Consider the following 19,829-nt stretch of genomic DNA (forward strand, 5'->3'; position numbering starts at 1 on the left):
CATTCTGAATGGATACAAATTTAATCTAATTTCTTTTCGCTCATTCGCTCATGGTCTTTGTCATAAACTTATAATCCCAGAAATTTTAGTAAATTGATGACAATTTATGATTAAAATTAAATATAGAATATTTAAAGAAGGCTCGCATATTAATCATCCTGCCCACCATTTAAATCTTTGTTGGCTCGTTCACTGAAAGTGAAAGTGTGTCTTTCGGTTCTGTATCTCATCGTGAAAGCCCCAAATATGAAAGATGTAATCTGCAAGGGAAGTTATGAATGCGCACTCCAGGTCTTGGTCATCTGCAACGTGCATTGCTTGTAAGCCAAGTGTAGGGTTTGAAATTGAACAATTGAGCCGAAGACGAGAAATGTAAATGCTGTGTGCTTAATGCATCGAGGTCTGAACTACCGGAGACTTTTGATCTTAAGCAGCCTTTGGCTTAGAACCACTGTTGTTATAATAAAATGCAATTAACAGAAAGCAGAAATTGAGGTCCTTTGCTAAAGTCAAAGTGCTGGGAGAAAAGAGGCAAGGTTGCTAAGATTTCAATTTCAGGAACCTGAGAAGTGTCTGGTCCTTGACTACTGAGTGAGTTGGTCCTGTCTGACGTTACCAGAACTGACCATGTTGTTTCTCACCTGTCAGCAGAGCCAACCTCCAGGGAGTCTGGACCACTGTATGCCATTAACAAAACGCTAAGAGAAATATCACACATGTGGTAGGCAGTATGCTTTTCACCTAAAATGTCAGAATGTTCCTCTTTTAAAAGTGAAGTATTTGTAGGGTGATAAAGCACATTCAGTCTCTTTTTTTCCAGTCTGGACCAGCATCAGCCATACTAAACAGATGCAGACAACACAGCTCCGTCCTCAATTTAGTAACTTGTTCTTACTATTAGACCTTTTGGAGTTTAAATCTATTTTAGGCTAATATCATTTATATAGAGACAAGCTGCCAACAATATTTCCTTTTCTTCTGTTTCAGGTATGTCTGGGCTTGTCGTTCCTCCAATGTAAGACCACATTTGTTTACCTAGAATAACATCGTGATTCTGAAGATGAACTTCAGGGGATGTTCATTACATCTGAAGATGCTGTCAGAAAATTATGAGCAACGTTGAAAACAAAAACATCAGATTCTTCTACTGTTAGAACAAATACATTATTACTGAAATTACTCAAACCATTAGGAAATGATCTGCAAGAAACCTAATTCTTCATGAACAATTTCATTTTATTAACAGAACTCCTCATATTTTCACATTTCTCTATCTTGAAGAAACAAAAAAAAAAGCAATGCCTATTTTGTATAAAGTTTCAGATGACGTCTTGGCTATGTCTAGTTCTTGCTATGTGTTGGGAGAAACGTTGTGGATGCACCATTTTGATGATCATGAAACACTGTTGAAATATTCCTCAAGCAGAACATTTTTCAGTACTATATTTAGATTCACAATGGTTGTGTATCTCTATAATGTGAAATAATTTTTCTGGGGTGAGTAAGGGGCCAAGGAGGTATAAGCCATTGGACTGGAAGGAGAAGATTAAATGTATGATTTAAGAAATGGGAACTTATGGAGGGCTAGGGGAAATTTATCATTCTTAAATTCATCTTTAAAAATCCTGAAGTTTGTAACTTATTGTAGTTAGAAATTGTAACTTTGATATTGCAAAAATTCTTCTCTTGCCTTCAACAAGCACACTGACAGAGATACAAAAGCTACTGTCTGTTGGTAAAGACTATACTTCCACTGCTAGAGCTTCCTGTTAAACAAGTGTGATCTGCAATGTTTTTTCAACTTTTGCTAGCACTGTATACTATTGCATTCTTAGGCTACTGTGAAGTCTATGTTCCTTGTACCAGAAAGTTGTCCTTTGACTTCTAGATCCTTCTCCCTAATGTGTTTTGTATGTGGTTATAAAATATTGTAGAATTTTGTGATTTTGCCAAAGTTGTAGCTAAATATTTATACACTTGTCTTGAATTTTTCAGATCCACTTAATATTAAGGAGAGAGGTTTTATTCCTTATGAAGTCTGTGAGGAGTAAAATAAGTCCTAGTCTTCATTGCTACACTTTCTTTCACATAAACAGTCACTGAACAATTTTTTGTAACATACCAATATAAATATTGTATTTATCTTTGAAATTTTGTATATTGCTTTCCTTCATTTTATTTTATCTTGTATGTATTTGTTTGTCACGGCCAGATATTGTGATGCCTAAGGAGCATTAAGCCAAGAACATTTGCCTTCATCCATTTCATTTTATATGATTGCTTTGTCCATATGTTTCATTTATACCAGCGGAATCTGTTGATTTGTTCAGACCTTTCGTCCATTTTTTTTATTTGAGAAAAATCAAATTCATTGTTTATTTTTATATAATTTTTAAGTTATCTGAACAAATAATTTTGAATAAAATTGTTGTTGTATAGTCAAAAGAAATTGTTTGTGCCACATGGCTGTAATGAATAATCGTAGATAATGTGCATGTAGAGCAGCCACAGAAGGATGATCCGACTTGTGGTTGTAAATTATTTAGAATGTAATATTCATTTTTAGCTGCCACCCATGAATTTGCCACATAGTAAAAATGTATTTACTGGAAAAATTTGGAGGCCTAAAGTCAAAACGGAAACTTCAGTTCATCTGGTAAACTGATGTTTGATTAAAAGATTGATAACAATTAAATACAGAAAGACTTCTCTGATGCCTTAACATTGGAGTTCTTGACAGTAACTTTGGTGCCGCTCTGTCATTGGTTTACACCACAATTGATAATCATCACTGCAGCTGTCAAGGATGATCTATGGTGTAAAAAGCACAAACTTTGTACAAACACTTACTTACTCCAATCCCCCGCAAGCCTCCACTCTGTTGTACCCTGCAAGTCCTCAGAATGGAAGTATTGTGCTGCAGTGTCTGGAAGTGGAAATTTCTTTCCCAATATTTCATACCTGACAGTGCCCGAGTCTGTTGGCAAAGGCAGAAAATAGGGGCCTAATTTGGCCATTTTTGTGCCTTTGCAGAGCACTGTGTGATTTGCTAAAGCTGGATGCAAGATGCTTTGCAAAACTGCAGCAGCATTGGGGAGGTTGAGTCGCAATGGGGAACATATATTTTCATTCTGGGCAAAATGCACATTTAGTAACAGTTATTTTGTTAAATTCAAAAATAAAGTATCACAAGTGCTGAATGTGCAACACATTTACTCTGTGATAGCTTCATACATCATATTTACGTGGAAATGTCTCAGTTTTCTCATATCTGAGAATCTTGTTCCAAAAGGAAGTCATGTTCATGTGGAAAAAAAAATTGCAAGATTCATCATTACTGCAGTATGGTTTTGTGTTTTAGATTAATTAGTCAATGCACTCATTGCTTCTTTGTCTTCAATCTTAAAGCTTCACTACATGGTAGAAATAACTGTTAAGAAAATTACAGTAAGATTGTTTTATCTGTACATTTTTCAGATATTTAACTGTATAAAAAACTGTTCATTTTACACGATATTTAATTAAAGTATTTCTTGTCTGTGAATTACTTTTTCAGTAATTTAATATGAGGTCTCAGATTATGTGTTGAAAGATGTGCTTATATAAATATAAGGAAGACCAGCAAAACAGCTGAGGTCATTTTCTAATTATGTTCTTTTTAAAAAAAAATTTTCTTCAGAATGGTTAAGATTCTGCATGTCTCATGAGCCTTGAGTGTTTTATTTTTTAATAGTACTTTTGCTCTGTGCACCTTTTACATGGTTCAGACACAGCTTTAATCTCAGTTTTATTTAAATTCAAGATACAGTTTCTGTATTCAAGTGCAAATATATTTAGGATATAGATTTGACCTACAGAAGGGACCTTTTGTGATCTCAAAAGCTTGTCTTGTACCTAAAGAAAAATCCAAGTTAGTTCTAATAAAGTTATCAAATAATTATCAAAGTGTGAAGACTATGTTTAGACAGCCTGACATGAAGTTTGGAGCATTTTTAAATACACATGGTAAAAGGAGTTAGAAATGAATTATAAAAAAATTGGTTTTAACATTAAAATAAACGTTTTATTGCAGCTATGACATACAGATTGTCATGGTGCTATAGAATTTCTTTTACACAACAGTCTGTTGATCTCTGGTTTATTTTTGTTGTTTTTCCAATGATTAGTCTGGATTTGACATTTTTAATGGGAAATTTGGCTCCTGGTGTAAACTGAAAGCTTCAGGAAAAGAAAGTACAATGAATTCCCTCGGAAAATTCAGGACTCGAGTCTTGTCGTACGTATTTTGGATCTTGAGTGGTTAAGGTTAACAGCCATAATGTCATTTGGTGGCTACAATATTAAGACTGTTAAACCAATAAATAGTAAATTATCCGTATACTAGTAATGAGGATATTAAACATTTTGTGTGTGCTCACCAACATGTACCTACTTCATTGAGTGGGGCTGAAGCAAAAGCTGTTTTCTCTTTACGTAATAGGAAAACTGTAGTAAAATATATATCCGGCAAATGTCAAAATATTTCATTTGTCAAATCCATCTTGATGTGAACTTTTATAATATCATCCCTTAGAAATATTTTTTTCAGATCCGTTACATTTACATTTCTTTACTTCTCAACATATATCAGAAGATGTGTTTTGACATGTTTTGACTTTATAGTCTGCTAAAGTATACAGTGTAAATTAATCCTGGCACATGTTGCTCATTAATTGGTTTTCTCAAGAATAAATATGCATAACTTATTTTAGTAGCTAGTGCATTTGGCTAATGACATACACACACTTTTGTGTAAAGATACATGTTTCTATTAGTGATACATTAACTTGGGCACAAAAACGCTTTGCAAATAACCCGGACAATGAGAAAAACGAGAGAACAAAATTCGGAGAGGTTAGCGGAAGTCAACCTATGCAAGGTAATATCACTCCCTACCTCCATCCAAGAACAAAAGAGCATGTTTATGCATCTGCCACTTACAGCGAAGCAGGCCTTTGAAAGTTACCAACCTTTTAAAGATTATTCAAAGCACTTGAAATGGGCTTCAATCTAATGCCTCATTTCATTGCATTAAACAGCCTATTTAATAAAGAATCAATATATTCAAAGGGCAAGGTTATCTTTTGTCTATAAGGGTGGTATCAGTTTGAACTCTTTATAGTTCAAATGCTGAAAAAGGCATCATGAAATCTATACTCATCAACTCGGTCAACTAGAGCAATAAAAAAGACCTGTGTAAGAATAGCCACCCTCCTTAATCAAGAATTATAAACCTTATCTGGCTCAGTACATAGCCACAAATAGTGGGTCGGGAAATGTCAATTTCTCATCAAGGCAATACACCCAAATGATCATTTTTCACAGAATACATACAATTAAGGGAATGTAGATAGGCAGCATTTGAGATGGGCACTGATCACTGCTTTATTATATCAATGAAAAGCTGAGATCTCGCTGTAATCAGATAATGACTATTGTGGATACCCAAAGTGTCAATATGCCAAAGAATGATTTCTGAATGTGAGCCCTTGTGCAGTTTTTGACTTTTGCTGATTTCAAGGCTTGATAACTGTTTCTGCCAAATGGCATCCCATTCTGAACTTCACAATTAACAGTGTGAATAAAAAGCACAAAGAGTGGAACTTCTTTATATTCTTTGAGACAATTCTCTGTCTTTACCCTTCAAGGATTTCTTTTATCTTTCCAAGAGCTTGCTTTTTAATGAAATCTCGACTCATCAGAGGAAATCAAAAACCTCAAATCAGATTACAAATTGATTTTTGGTCGCTTGTCATTAAGCAGTGCATTGCCTTGTGTTCCATGGCAGAAGTAACTGTGTGTCATCCAACAGTTTGAAAACAACTTGTATGTAAAGTAATTAAATAAAGGTCAGGAATGTCTTTACATACGTTTATATCAAAGTTGTAGTGCATGCTACCAAACTATAGCTGATACATACAAAGAAAAAGGCATAGCTTATAATGAACAGATATTTAAAATAACAAAACACCATTTCAATACACTTCCATTAATGAATCATTCTGGAAAGTTATTGATTGTTTGAAAAGTACATTTTATCCTTTAATTACCGATATCTTCTGATGTAATATTTTGTTTCAACCAGAAATATGAAATGACCATTGTGTTTTTAAACACTAATGGATAATCCATGTCATATTGGGTGCCTGGCTACTAAATATTCATAACCTCCACGTCAATAATGCTTCATTATTAGAATAAAGAATAGTTAAAGACCATGCCGTTTCAACTAATTCAAATTAAAGCAAAGTTTCAATATTACACAATTACATGGAATAAGCAATGCTGGAAAAAAAAATCTAAAAGCTATTGCTATTAAAATAATGAATTTATCCATTTTCAGACATTGAATGTAGTGCTTGCTTTTATAATAAAATCTAACAAAATGCCTTATTGATTGCAAGATACCTTTGTTGTACTGAGAAGCTTTACTTAGAGAGGACTTCAATTATTTGTATGCATCATCCGATTCTTTCAATAACCTACCAAAAAGCCATAAATCTTGCACATCTATGCAAGATCCCAAAGGAAACCAGATGTATCATTGTGGCTGCATGTGAATACATTCAGTACATTTCTACCAAAGATATTTGGCTGGTACACTTACTTAAATAAACAACACTATTCTTCTAAATGCAGATCTGATTATAAATTCAAAATTAAATGAGCATGTTATCAAAAACTCTGTGAAAGTTTTACTGAACAGTTATGAGCACTTGGGGAAAAAAACAACTTACGATGCTAAGATTCCATTTCTTTTGGAAAGATAAACCAATGCATTGTAACCAACAACTTTAATGATGCATTTGTTAGAACAACTGATGTCCATTAAATCGTCCAACTGCCTTTGTTTTCAATAGCATTTTTGTTTTAACAAGGTAAAGAATGACAGGTTGGAAATGTTTCCATTTGGAACCCAATGGTTATGTCAAATATTCCAAGAGCAAGTGCAGTACGCACCAAATATCATGCAGATCTTCTTGACGTTACCTTGACAATGTAGCTGGAATCTATCTTCTATAGTTCACTGTGGCAACATCCATTCTTCATACCTTACAACTCTTGAATTTGATAAATCTGTAGATTTTTGCCAATGTTTATCATGTGTCATGAATTGGGGACAAGATTTAAAACTGTTCAAACTGAACTCTCAGCCGTGGACAGCAAAAGTGAAAGAAATGATTTTCGTGTCATCAGTGAAAGCTGCATTTCAACCACTGTTTGTTGAACAGACCACGTGCTCTGTTTCCATGAGAGGGTGAGAAATGACTGAACTTGTTCACTCATTGGAAACCTCGTTCCAGCACTGGTATCAGCCCAAGATGATACGGGTATCGTTCCCCAAACCATCAACCCACTGCTTGTGTTTCTACCTGTCGTTGTGCTGCAGAGGTGGATTCCATGAAAGAGCAGTGGCTCCTAGGTCTCAGGTTGGGAGTCTGACTTGGTGAGTCTAATTCAAGTTAAAATCCCCTCAATAGCAACAGTGAATAAGAAAGATGGACTGGAGCTTGTTTTATATATGTACTTATCGGTTTGTTTAAATGGCTGTTGGGAGAAGAGGACTGTAGCTTGTTTTATATATGTACTTATTGGTTTGTTTAAATGCCTTGATGAGCTTTTAGCCTTGTGTGTGGTTTAGATTAAAAAAAATCTTTAACATTTTAACAGATTCCAAGTCTTGCTGAATGGTAGGCACGTAATTGTTACAGTGAAGTTCTCATCATTATGGACCAGTCCCTACGTCCATTTCCACTTTCCAGATGGAGAGGAAATGACGTGCTGACTAGTGTCCAGAGGGTAGAACAGATTCCAATCACCGAGTCCCACTCCGGTAGAATATCCGGAAACCTTCCCCTGGAATAGGCAGACATTGTTGATCGGTTTGTGATTGTAAAATGCTGCAAAGGGAGGGATTTTAACAGTTTTTCAGCTTCTGAAGGAAATTTGAAAATAAAACTTTTCCAAACTTGAAGCTTTGAATGAATAAATATGAGTCGAAGTACTTCAAAAGTAAGAAAACAAATCAAATCACCAATAAATATTCACAAACATTACATTGAATTACCATGAAGTGTTTAGCTGTATATAGTGCAGAGTCAAGAATTTCTTGTTGGCAATCTGGCCGACTCTGGTGGAAAGAAAATCTCTTCAGCAAATCACTCCAATGTCAATAGACTTAAAGGTGGGTTCAACGATGGAGCAGATAACTAAATTGATCTGACTTTCAGAACTTCCTGGCACATGGACCCAGCAATTGTGGGGCAATGGGACACTTGTTCATGGGACTGTGATGCAAAGATAATTACAAATAATGTTTAAAGACTTGCTTTCTCGATTGATTCTGTGTACCAAGCCTTCAGACCCATACACATCCAAACAGTAGAAATACCTACGAGATTATTTTTGAAAGTGAAGTCAAAGAAACCGGCACAAAATTTGAAGAGTCAACTCGTGATCTAGTTTTGTCTTTTTCCTTTTTTAACATTGAGCAACACATAACATTTGATTAAGATTCCACCATCTGCAGTTTTCTTGTGTGTATGGCGAACATTTGAATGCTTTAAATATTGTTTATTTAACTGATATTACTTTTCAAACTGGATTTCAAATTAGATCCAAAATACAGAATAATATAAATTGCAAGCAGTTCAGACTTAAATCACCTTTATTTAGTTTTGTATTCTTTAGCAAAGAAAATTGCCTAATGTGTCAGTATGATTTGTGTAGCAGTTACATAAGGGCTAACTGTGATGCTACAACCTCTACCAGCACTCTCAGTGTTTAATCAAATGTATTTTGGAATGCATCAATGTCATATCCAGAGTTTAGCTTTCACTGAATAACCAATACTGTGTGTAGACTTCACTCCAGGTTAACATAATATAATGTAATTCTTTCTAGTGCTCTTTTAAAAGAGTGGCTAATTGGCTTGGAAATTATTCAGTTTAATTGAGCCACACTCACTGAGGTAACAAATCATGGTTCCTGTCGTCCCAATTGCTCCCCACAGTCCTGACACGAGATCCTCTTGCTTTGTATTGTGGTTTTTTTTTATCAGTATTTAGCTGGCTGCTGCTTTTCATTTTGCTTGTGGAAATAATTTTGTAAATAGAATTATTTTTAAAGTGCATCTTAAATTTACAATCGGAGAAGTGGAAACTCGATCTCAGAAATTCAGTGATGTGGGCAGGCAGAGAACATAAGTAAGGTCGAAGACAGAAATGTGCAACAACTGCTATTATAGAGAGAGAGAGAGAGAGAGAGAGAGAGAGAGAGAGAGAGAGAGGAAGCTAAGAATCAAAGCAGAGTTTGATGTGGCCATATTATTCCAATGACATATTTATGCTCGCTCCTCACTAAACCTGTGGGACTGTCTTACAAACAAGGCAATTTAATGGATTTATGAACGCTGAATTTGAATCGACAAATTCCAGCAAAATTTTAGGTCTGCAATTAAAAGGATCGCCAGAATTGAAGTGAGAACTTACAATTTATTCAAGTGAAGTTGATCCATAAGCATTGATGTTTTAACCAGAAAATAAAATATAAAATCTTAACCCTGCTGCAAAACATTATTGTTACTTCTTCCAAATATTTTGAATTCCTTCAATAAAGCATAACTTATAATATCATGTATGCAATACTCTATGCACAGCACAGTTATAATATCTTTTAAATGTGCTTCACAAGTCTAGCCTTAGAATACAGAACCCCAAATAAACCCTACTCGTTGCTATAGTAACCTACATGAGTTTTATGGAGGTGATATCATCGTGTATTCCCTGTGTTTCCATTGGAACTTGGATCTGATCATCTTCCAGACATAAAAGGTAGCATCACTTTAATGTGTATCTTTTATAGAACTTCAGATTTTCAAAAATTAAAAAGGGTTTTGTGGTAGGAGACAATTAAATATTAATTTATATTTCCCTATTGAGTAGTATTAAACTAAACTTGCTCTTGATTTGTATTGCTTGTTATGAAGTCATAATGGCATGGAAAAATTATATCAATACTTCACTGTGGTCAACCGAGGACTAAAACCTGAGTATAATTACCCTGTTGAAATCCTGAACTGCAAACCACTGAAATAAATAAAACTGGACAAGAGATTCATTTAAAAATGTACATGTTTTACTGTAGTGAAATGACCAATTTCCATTATGAATCAAATTGTACAATGTCTCTATAAATGTGTTTATTGTTATGCTTTTTGCAGCATTATTGGACAATACATTTAGGAAGCATTTTAGAAACCCTCAGTAAATTTGAAGAGGAACGTTCCGATTTCCAGAGACTTTGGTAAACCTAAAGCTTTGATTCACCATGAAAACATTCACTGATATATTAAGACAAATACCGGTACATATTTGCCTTAATATATTTCTAAATTAATATGTACTTAATGCTGTATATACATGAACATTACTGTTGACGTTTTCTAATTTAAAAAATGATGTAAAATTCATCTTACCTAAAAATTTGCTTGAGACATGAGAAAAGCTGTTGCCATTATAGTGTTGAATTTGTGTACGATTATGGAACGCAAACACCAGAATGATTGTGATTTAGATCCAAATTCCACAACTTCACAACGTTCCTCTTGGGCAGGTGAAGTTTACTGAGAAGGTGTAAAGTGTACTGAGCAGTGTACATGGTGGCATGGTTAAAGTAGCGGTTAGCACAGCGCTGTTACGGCGCCAGTGATCCAGACCGGGGTTCGAATCCCACACTTTAAGGAGTTTGTACGTTCTTCCCATGTCTGCGTGGGTTTTCCCCAGGAGGATCCGGTTTTCTCCCATTGTTCAAAATGTACTGGGGGTTGTAGGTCAATTGGGTGGCACAGGCTGATGGGCTGGAATGGTCTGTTACTGTGTTGTATGTCTAAAATTTTAAATTAAAGTATCTCGTGTTCTATGGTCACTGCTTCATCCAGTTGAAAACTTCAGGTCCAATCCAGTATCAAGGGGACTTCGTTACTACTCGTAATAAAGCCCCACACAGTTCTGAACTTCAGAATGTATTTAATGGTCCCCGTTGCAGCACATTTCTGGCACATCCACTGTCATCTGCACACTGCAGCCTGATGATGTAGATCCTCTGCTTTCACTCGAGCCCAAAAGTTTTCCCCATTAATCCTGCTCTTGGATGGTTCATTTGTGACAAGGTAGAATGCCACCACAATTGACTACAATTAGAATATTGGTCATCCATGAGGCTTGACAATTCCTGACTCAAGACTGTGCATATCTAGATTATTTCTTTCTGCATCAGAAATTATATACATTCCATGGAATCAAAGAACCAATTTGTGAATTGATCTTGTGAGCTCTGAATACTCTTGCAGATTAAATTATTATTTGGGGCTTTTATCTTATGATCATGAGTTTAGTGTCATATACATTGTACAAAGTAGATAAGCCCCCTAACCAGTGTAACTAATTTCCTTTGTTCTTTCACAAACAATTGTTCAGGTTACGCAAGTGTTAAAAATAATTAGGTGGAGGTTAAACAAATGCACTTACTAAAGGAAATGTTTTCTTTACCTATAAAGATGAGTGAAGGAAAGATGGCAGTGATAGAAAAGGATGAAGTACTGATTGATACAGATGTTAAAATTGAAGCTATATTAAAAGAGCTGTTGTTTTTAAAACTTCACACATTTCCTAGGAGAATTGTGTGAAGTAGTGGAAAGATTTGCAGGCTGATTAACAGGCTGACAGGCGTGAACATTCTTCCATGGCCATAACCATCTTTATACCAGCCAATAAGGTGGGTAATCTGATAAAGCAGCTCCAGACAATAATATGGAGATGAAGCCATTGACTTTAAAAATTATTTAAAAAAAATTAAGCCCTTGGTACAGTCTCCAACAATTGAATGCCTCAAATAATGATCACATTTTCTGAGTGTTTTGGTTCTTACATTGGAGATATCATCTAGTTCAAGTGTAGGAGCTGAATAGCTCTTTTTAAGTCTTTGCTTATTGGTTGGGCATTGTGGATCTGGTGCGTTATGAATACATGGTGTTTTGATTGTTTTGGTGTGCATTTCAGGTGATGAAATCTAACACAGCCTGAGAGCATTTCTAGACTTGCCGACATTTCAGCATCCTGATTAGTTTAATAATATTTCCCTTTATCTTCACGAGTACCTAATTTATACAGTAGATATTTCTGGGGCAAAGGCCGTACAAAACTCCCCGTGAATCTACTATTTATAATAGTAATTATTTTTGATAGATAAGAGATATATATAGGTTCTGTGTATATGTATCATTTGTTTTTATGTCTATTATGTCTTTCTGTGTGTTTTTACTATGGACCTGAGAACACAGTTTCATCGGGTTATACTTCGATAATCAGATGAAAAATAAACTTGAATTTGAACTTGAAAAAACATCAACTAATCTGTCCCTTTCTTGGGTTGTTATGAAAGGCCTGAGGTGCCAAAGTCAGAGGTGTGAATAGGTAACATCTGCCATCAAGTGCTGGTTACATCTGGCATCACATATAAGTAGCAATTATATCATATGACAGACATTAATATTTCTTTGTCCTTTTTTCTGATACTCCCCAGAGCCAATCCAAAGTTTGACTTGGAGTAATGATTTTTCTCGTGTCCAGTCAATGGAAGAAGGACAATTGTCCTTGGTTGTTCAAATTATACTACCTTTCCCTCTCTTTATTCAGTGGTTACCCAAGTTTTCACTACCATAGTAAAGAAATCTCTTGGTGCCTGCCACATTGACCACCGCCAGTGGGCTGATCTCGCCTCAAACCGTGCACCTTGGCGCCTCACAGTTCGGCGGGCAGCAACCTCCTTTGAAGAAGACCGTAGAGCCCACCTCACTGACAAAAGACAGAGGAGGAAAAACCCAACCCCAACCCACCAATTTTCCCCTGCAACCGCTGCAACCGTGTCTGCCCGTCCCGCATCGGACTTGTCAGCCACCAACGAGCCTGCAGCTGACGTGGACATTGCCCCTCCGTGAATCTTCGTCCGCGAAGCCAAGCCAAAGAAGAAAGAAAAGTAACTGTCGTATTGGACTAACATAAATTATTTCATTGGAAGAAGAACTGCTTCTTTCTGGAACATTTCTCAGACTTAGACTGTCCTACAAAGCTTCTCAGCTCTGAAACAAGTCCAGTACACCTGCCCCTGCACTACAAAGTCTCAGAAATAATGAATGAGATTAATAATGCGTGAACATGTTTTTGAAGTATTGGTTCAGAGAGGAGCGAGAATTCAGTTTCTAAGATAGTTCACTGTTCTTTTAACTGTGAAGCTTTGGTCTAATGGTAAATATTTTCCTCCAGTGGCTAGTTTATACCATGTTCCATTTCCAGTCAGTTATCTGATATAATTATCCAGAGGTCAGGAGCATTTTGAAGCCCAAGCCTCTTTAACATAGGTCCAGTGAGATGTTTACAGCTCCAAGCTAGATCCAGAGAATAATGAGCCATGAAGAGACCACAGTCTTTTATGGATGCTGGAGAAGCACAAAGAGGAATGGAAATAGAACTTCATGGTTTTCTGTGATTAAGGTCACCAGGTGAAACTGGTTAGAAAAGGCACAATTGGGCCAATGACGCAGGATAAGCCTGCTGATGACAGTCAACAGGTGATTAGGGAATAGCATCAGCAAGACCAATTACAGAGCCCGATCCCTCCCGTTCCACTCAGTGGGAGGGTCTGAAACTCTCTTCCAACAGTTCATCCACAGGTAAACTATAAAATATCTAAATAGTGAGAGGTCGTGGAGGTTCAATGCATTGTTTGAATAAGGTTAGTATGCAGACAGTAGGAAAGCTCATACATTGTTAATATGCATTGTGAGGGAAGTTGAATGCAAAATTGGGAAGGTCAAGGATTGCTGAGACTCCATGTGGAATATTGTGTACAGTGTTGGTCTCCTTATGATCAGCAATGATGTTAATGCATTGGAAGCAACTTTGTGAAAGTTATTGGATGAATATCTAGAATGGGTTGATTGTCTTCTGAGGATAGGTAGCCTGATGGTTTTGTATTTCTTGGAATTTAGAAGAACACAGACTGAATCATAAAAGATCTTGAAAGCTTGACAAGGTGGATGTAAATAGGATGTTTTCTATTCTGGGAAAGTCTAAAACTAGGGGGCATTGTTAAAAATAAAAAGTTTCCATTTTAAGACATAGATGAGGTAGATGTTTTCTCTCAAAATTAGCCTTTGAATTTGAATAGTTAAAGGAATGTGTTGATTCTTATCAAATATAGAGTTGGATGAACATCAGATCAGCTGTGATTTAATTAAATGGTGGAAAATGTGCCCAACTCATACATATGCTTACGTTAAAATGGTGGGAAGTCTGTGCGGCTGTAGGGGCTGTGATGCTACTTGGTTTTACGATTTGTTGTTGCAACTTCACACATCCAGGCACGTGGAGATTATTCGGTCACCCTCCTGATAAAGTCCCTGTCGAAAAAAGTGCAAACAAATCAGCTTGCAACCTCAGGTGATGGGAAATAAACAGTTAATTGTGTTTTCCAACTACAAGACCTAGTGGATGGTCTCCTGATATATTGAACAAGTGCTGCAAGCAATGGGGCAATAACCTGACTATCTGTTTAAATCATGTATTGATGAAGAAGTCTGAGTTGTTAGAGCAATTTGAATCTTTCTGTGCATCTGTGAGACTTTGTTTCTGCACTGTTTGGTCTTGAAATTGGTTATGGACATCTTGGTAGTTATAGCCATACTGAATCCCTGGGCAGTAACAGTTGTTAGAGCTATGATTGCTAGGTGATTCAATGCCTTACAGATCAGCATATTAAAGGAATACTGCTCTATTTTGGAGAATAAAGAATATTGGGGGATCATGAATAAAGGTAGAATTCCACCTTGGATACCTTGCATAACAACCTTACAGTATATATTGGGCTGAAGCATTTTCATTTTAAGAGATTTTTCTAGTGCAATCTTCAATTCCTAGAAGGTCATCACTGAGCTCTGCGTTTTCATGCAACCAGACCTCAGAGACTAGCTAAAGCGCACGGGAGCTCTGTCTACATCCGTCAAAGTTACTCAGCTTAGGCTTTTTATGGTGGCAAACCCATTCCATGAAGAATGGGAGATCTAGGTCACCTTTCCCAACTTAAGACTTGTAAAGTATTTGTATTCAGCAGATAACTACTGCCCACTTTGAGTAATGAGAGGCCAATGTACAGACATTCTTGCTTGCTGCAGCCAAACAGATATATTTGATACATCAACTACAATCGTATATAATAAACAACCACAATATCCCAAGACAGGAAAAGAGATGATAGAAAAAGATAGATAAATATTCATAGTTGCAGTTAGTGCAAGAAATAAATTAACCCTTCAATAGTGTAAACAGTTCTTTTTGTGGTCCTGGACTAGTTTATGGTTTGGATTCGGGTACTCAAGGGAGGTTGAAGAGCCTGATAGATGTTGGATAAAATTTTTTCATGAAACTAGAGGTGCTGGACCCCAAGCTTCTGTGCCTTCTGCATGAAGGTACCATGCGAACAGTTTGTGTCCTGAGTGATAGGGCTGCTTTATGATTTTATCTGTCTTCTTGAGGCAGCGCCTTCAATAGATGGGGGTAGGGGTTCATCGCCATGACGGTGATGCTTACGTTTGCACTTTCTGCATCCTTGTGTGTTCCCTGAGCACTCAAGTGACCAAACCAGGCAGTAGGAACTAGTCAGTATATTTTCCTCAGCAGACCTGTAGAAGTTTGACTGAATAATCAACATTTGCCAGGGATTTCGTGATACTTCTACAAATTTGTTGACGATACAGTAGTGGGTTGTATAAAAAGGGGTGATGAATGAGAATACAGGAGGAAGAGTGAAAACTTTGTTGAATGGTCCATCACCATCAATGACCTCCCACTCAATGTCACCAAAACCAAGAAGGTAAGTGTTGACTTCATGAATGAAAAACCAGAGATGTATGATCCAGTGATCACTGGGGGATCAGAGGTGGAGAGGATGAGTAAATTTAAGTTTTTGGGAGTCACTATCTTGGAGTGTCTTTCCTGGACCAAACACCCTAAAAGAATCATGAAGAAAGCATGTCATTGGCTCTACTTCCTCTGAAGTTTGTGGGTTTGGTATGGCATCCGAAACCCTGGAAAATTTCTATAAATATGTGGTGGAAAGTGTGCTGAACATCTGCAACATACTCTGGTATGGCGATACCTATACCCTTGAGCATAAAGGCCTGCAAAATGTAATGGATACGATCCAGAACATCACAGGCAAACTCTCCTCACCATAGAGACCATCTACACTCTGCTGTCAGAGAGCAGCAGCAATCATCAAGGATCCACACCACTCAGCACACACTCTGTTCTTGCTGCTACAATCAGGAAAGAAGTATGGATGCAACAAAATTCACACTAGCAAGTTCAGGAATAGCTGCTACCCTTCCACCATCAGACTCTTCAACAATAAATGCAGTCAGGGACACTTACTTTTGTACATTATTGATTTTTTTTCACCCTCTCTGTTTTGCACAGTCAGTTTGTTTACATTTTTTTTGTTTACACATGTACAATGTGTATAGATCTTTTGCACTATCAGTAAGTGGTCCCGCATCGGACTTGTCAGCCACAAACGAGCCTGCAGCTGACGTGGACTTTTTACCCCCTCCATAAATCTTCGTCCGCGAAGCCAAGCCAAAGAAGAAGAAGAAGAAGTGGTAATTCTACCTCACCCACAGGAAAATGAATCTCAAGGTTGTATGTGATGTCATGAATGAAATCTTGATGATGCAGCAACTTGGAGTGTTTACTGCATATCAACAACTAAGTACTTGTTAGTTCTCCTGCATGCGGTTCGGGTTAGGGTTAATCACATTAAAGAGATCGGGTTAGGTACATGCTATGATTCCCATGCCCAAACCTGGAGGCCTTCTCTTTCTTCATTAAAATATTTTTAGTTTAATTTATTAATCCTATATAAAAAGTCATATTATAATAATAACAAACAGGTCATATCATTTACATATCACATATTAAACATATAATGTAAATCAAAATCTATCCATAAATGTTTATTTGACTTGCTTCTTTTAAGATCTCAAATTCTATCAATATGGCATTTAACAGTTTATCCCTTTCTCATAATATATCCAGGATAATTCTGGATAGAAAATAGATAAGACAAAATTAAACAATCCCTTTACAAAGGGTAAATTCTATCTTAATTTATGATTCATGATAAACCATATTTAAACTCATATTTAACTAATTAATCTTTTTTTTAAAAAAAAAGAAAAAGGGGAAAAAAAAACAAAACACAAATTCTCGGACTAATCAAACCCTTCCCTCAAATCAAGGTTAACTTGTAAAATTGTAAAGATAGCGACCTTCAGACACCAGAGAGAGAGTCTCCGGAGCATCCAGACTTCGTAATTCGCCTTTTAAAATACACATGTGGTGATATCATTGGTTTCAGATGAATTGAACCAAATAAATATCAAAACAACAATAGCAAAGCTATTAACTGACAGGAGAGCAGGAGCAGTTGTAAAACGGGTTTGTGCTGGAAATTGTGGACATCTGTAAGATTGCATTTTGTCTCATTAAGCAGTGAAAGCTGTCACAACCATAACCTTAGTTATCAGTATTGGCAGGAAGGCTGTGAAAACATGTGCTGGTCTTTAGTTTATTATCAAAGAAAGACAAACTGACAATAATATTCTCACCAGTATTTTATGGAGAAATTAATGAAGGGCCTATGAAAGATACATTTTCAATAATTGGGACAGTGGGCATATCCAACTCCAGAGAAAAGCCTGTGCCGACATGGAACAGAATAAGCACTAGGGTGCCAAAAAGAACCTTCACTGCAAGATAAATGAACGTTGATGGTTGTTGTGAGTGAAATCCAATTTTGTCCAACAAAAAAAGGAATGAGTAACTCTGGGAACTGATATTCTGGATGAACATTCTTGGTTTGTAGCTTTGACTACTGAAATTTCATACATGAAGGATGAGCAATGACTTAATAGAGGTCTACAATTATGAGAGGCCTAGATATGGTAGACAGCCAGCAGCATTTTCCCAGGATGGGAAGAGCAAACATCAGAGGACATCTGTACAAAGTGAAGGGAAGAATGTTTAGGGGAGACATCAGGGGTAAGTTTTTTTAAAATATACACAGTGTTACGGGTGCCTGGTATGCATTGCCAGGTTTAGCTCATTTGTCTGCAGCTATTAGTTCCGAAGCACTAACTAATATTATGCCAAATTAAGAGATGAAATCCTTCTCTGTATTTTGCAAGATTATATTCCTTAGAAAGCTTGTTTGAGCTTGTAGAACATTTCTCTGACAGCCTTGTTATGTAAGTCGATCATAATCATGTATTATTAATTTAATTGCATTTCTTCACTTTAAATGTACAATATATTTGTTTATCTGAACAGTAAATTACAGTGCTTTTAGCAATGTTTTAATTTTTGTTGATATTTCTCAATATTTTACCTTTTTTAGAGAAAATTGGTGACTTTTCATAATCTAAGACGAGCTTATTTTTCAATATGATTATTAAACCCTTCATGGTTTAGTCAAGCATGCATTAAACTTGATATATGTCTTGCCAGTGAGGTCAGCAGGTTCTGATACATCCTGAAATTATTGGTATTTAAGGTTTGTAATGCATTAAGACACATTACTTAACTTTCTATGGGTTAATAAACAGAGGAGAAAACAACTTGCAACATTAAATGCCCCTGATGCTAGAATGTTGGTGGTCTTTCAAATAGTTCTAAAAGATGATTGATGCTCAGCTCCAACGAACAGCAATTCTATGCATGTTCCCACATGATAGCACAACAAAGCTGACCATTTTCAATGGAGTGGTGCATTTGACAAAATTTAAATATCACCAATGATCACCAATTGCTACCCCCTTCTGATTTTGGCCTTCAAATCCACATGCAATCCTATATTAGCTCCAAGCTGCAAAAATGGAGTTGCTAATTGATGCAGAGATTTGTTTATGTGGTCTCACTGATAACTCTTGTTCAGTGTAAGGACCACTCAGCACAAAGTTCTGAAGAGCTTTAAGTCATCTGCAGGCAAAAAAAATCTCGTCATTTTCTTGCTGCTTCCCTCAGGAGCTCTTAATTTCTTGTCTGGCTTTGTGATTGGAAATGCATGGATTTGTGATGGTGCTTGTGACAAGTGAAAGAAAAGATGTTAATGACTGTAAAATATTCTGTTTGTTTACCTTGTTGAGGAAGAAGAAAAAATGGTAACAAATTTGTCCATTGTCTGCAATACCCCTGTTTGGCACATTTGGGAGCAAAGTACAGCATCAAAGTACAGCATCTCTCATTCTTTCTCCCTAAGAGACTAAATATACCAATCAACTTCCATTGCCTCAGCTGCCATTGTCACTTTGAGTATTGTGGTGAACTGTTCATTAATCATTTATCTGGCTCCACCCCCTTGCCGTGACTACTTAAGGCTCCACCCACTTGACCTGGTGTGAAGACTTCAGTGCTGTAACCTGTGGTAAATGTGCCGAATGTTTGTGCTGTCCACACGTTGCGTGGAATACAAGCTTCCACCTCGTTAGTCCCAGAGGGAAATTACAGATGCCAGTGTTTCCCAAATCCAAAGGATGAACCCTGTGATTTACAATTGGAAAACTATTTATAGTATTTACCATGCCCTTGGTCTGGAGGGAACTCTCGCGAGCCATCCCACACACATGTGACTGGATTAGTTGACTGATGGCTCAAGCCCCGAGAACCGTTAACACCCAC

General features: G+C 36.6%; 2 protein-coding genes across 13 annotated transcripts in view; one reads left to right on the forward strand and one right to left on the reverse strand.

Moving 5' to 3' along the window:
* ebf3a (EBF transcription factor 3a) overlaps positions 1–3,544 on the forward strand; it is a 123,879-nt gene extending 120,335 nt beyond the window's left edge. For all 6 annotated transcript variants that reach the window (XM_069899640.1, XM_069899639.1, XM_069899642.1 and 3 more), the window contains one exon: positions 988–3,544. In XM_069899640.1, the coding sequence (XP_069755741.1) occupies positions 988–1,019 (32 nt within the window). In that variant the 3' untranslated portion in view covers positions 1,020–3,544. The remainder of the gene's footprint in view (positions 1–987) is intronic.
* mgmt (O-6-methylguanine-DNA methyltransferase) overlaps positions 1–19,829 on the reverse strand; it is a 538,867-nt gene that overhangs the window by 58,218 nt on the left and 460,820 nt on the right. For 3 of the 7 annotated variants that reach the window (XR_011345278.1, XR_011345279.1, XR_011345277.1), the window contains exon 7: positions 14,373–14,497. Coding sequence is in view for 1 of the 7 variants with exons in the window: in XM_069899651.1 (XP_069755752.1) it covers positions 14,447–14,497 (51 nt within the window). In the remaining 6 variants the exon portion in view is untranslated. Of the gene's footprint in view, positions 1–6,398; positions 7,941–8,711; positions 14,498–19,829 lie in introns of those variants that run through there. The other 4 variants (XR_011345281.1, XM_069899651.1, XM_069899649.1 and 1 more) reach the window with 2 other exon arrangements.

This window comes from Narcine bancroftii, chromosome 10 (assembly GCF_036971445.1).
Source record: "Narcine bancroftii isolate sNarBan1 chromosome 10, sNarBan1.hap1, whole genome shotgun sequence".
Lineage (NCBI taxonomy): Eukaryota > Metazoa > Chordata > Chondrichthyes > Torpediniformes > Narcinidae > Narcine > Narcine bancroftii.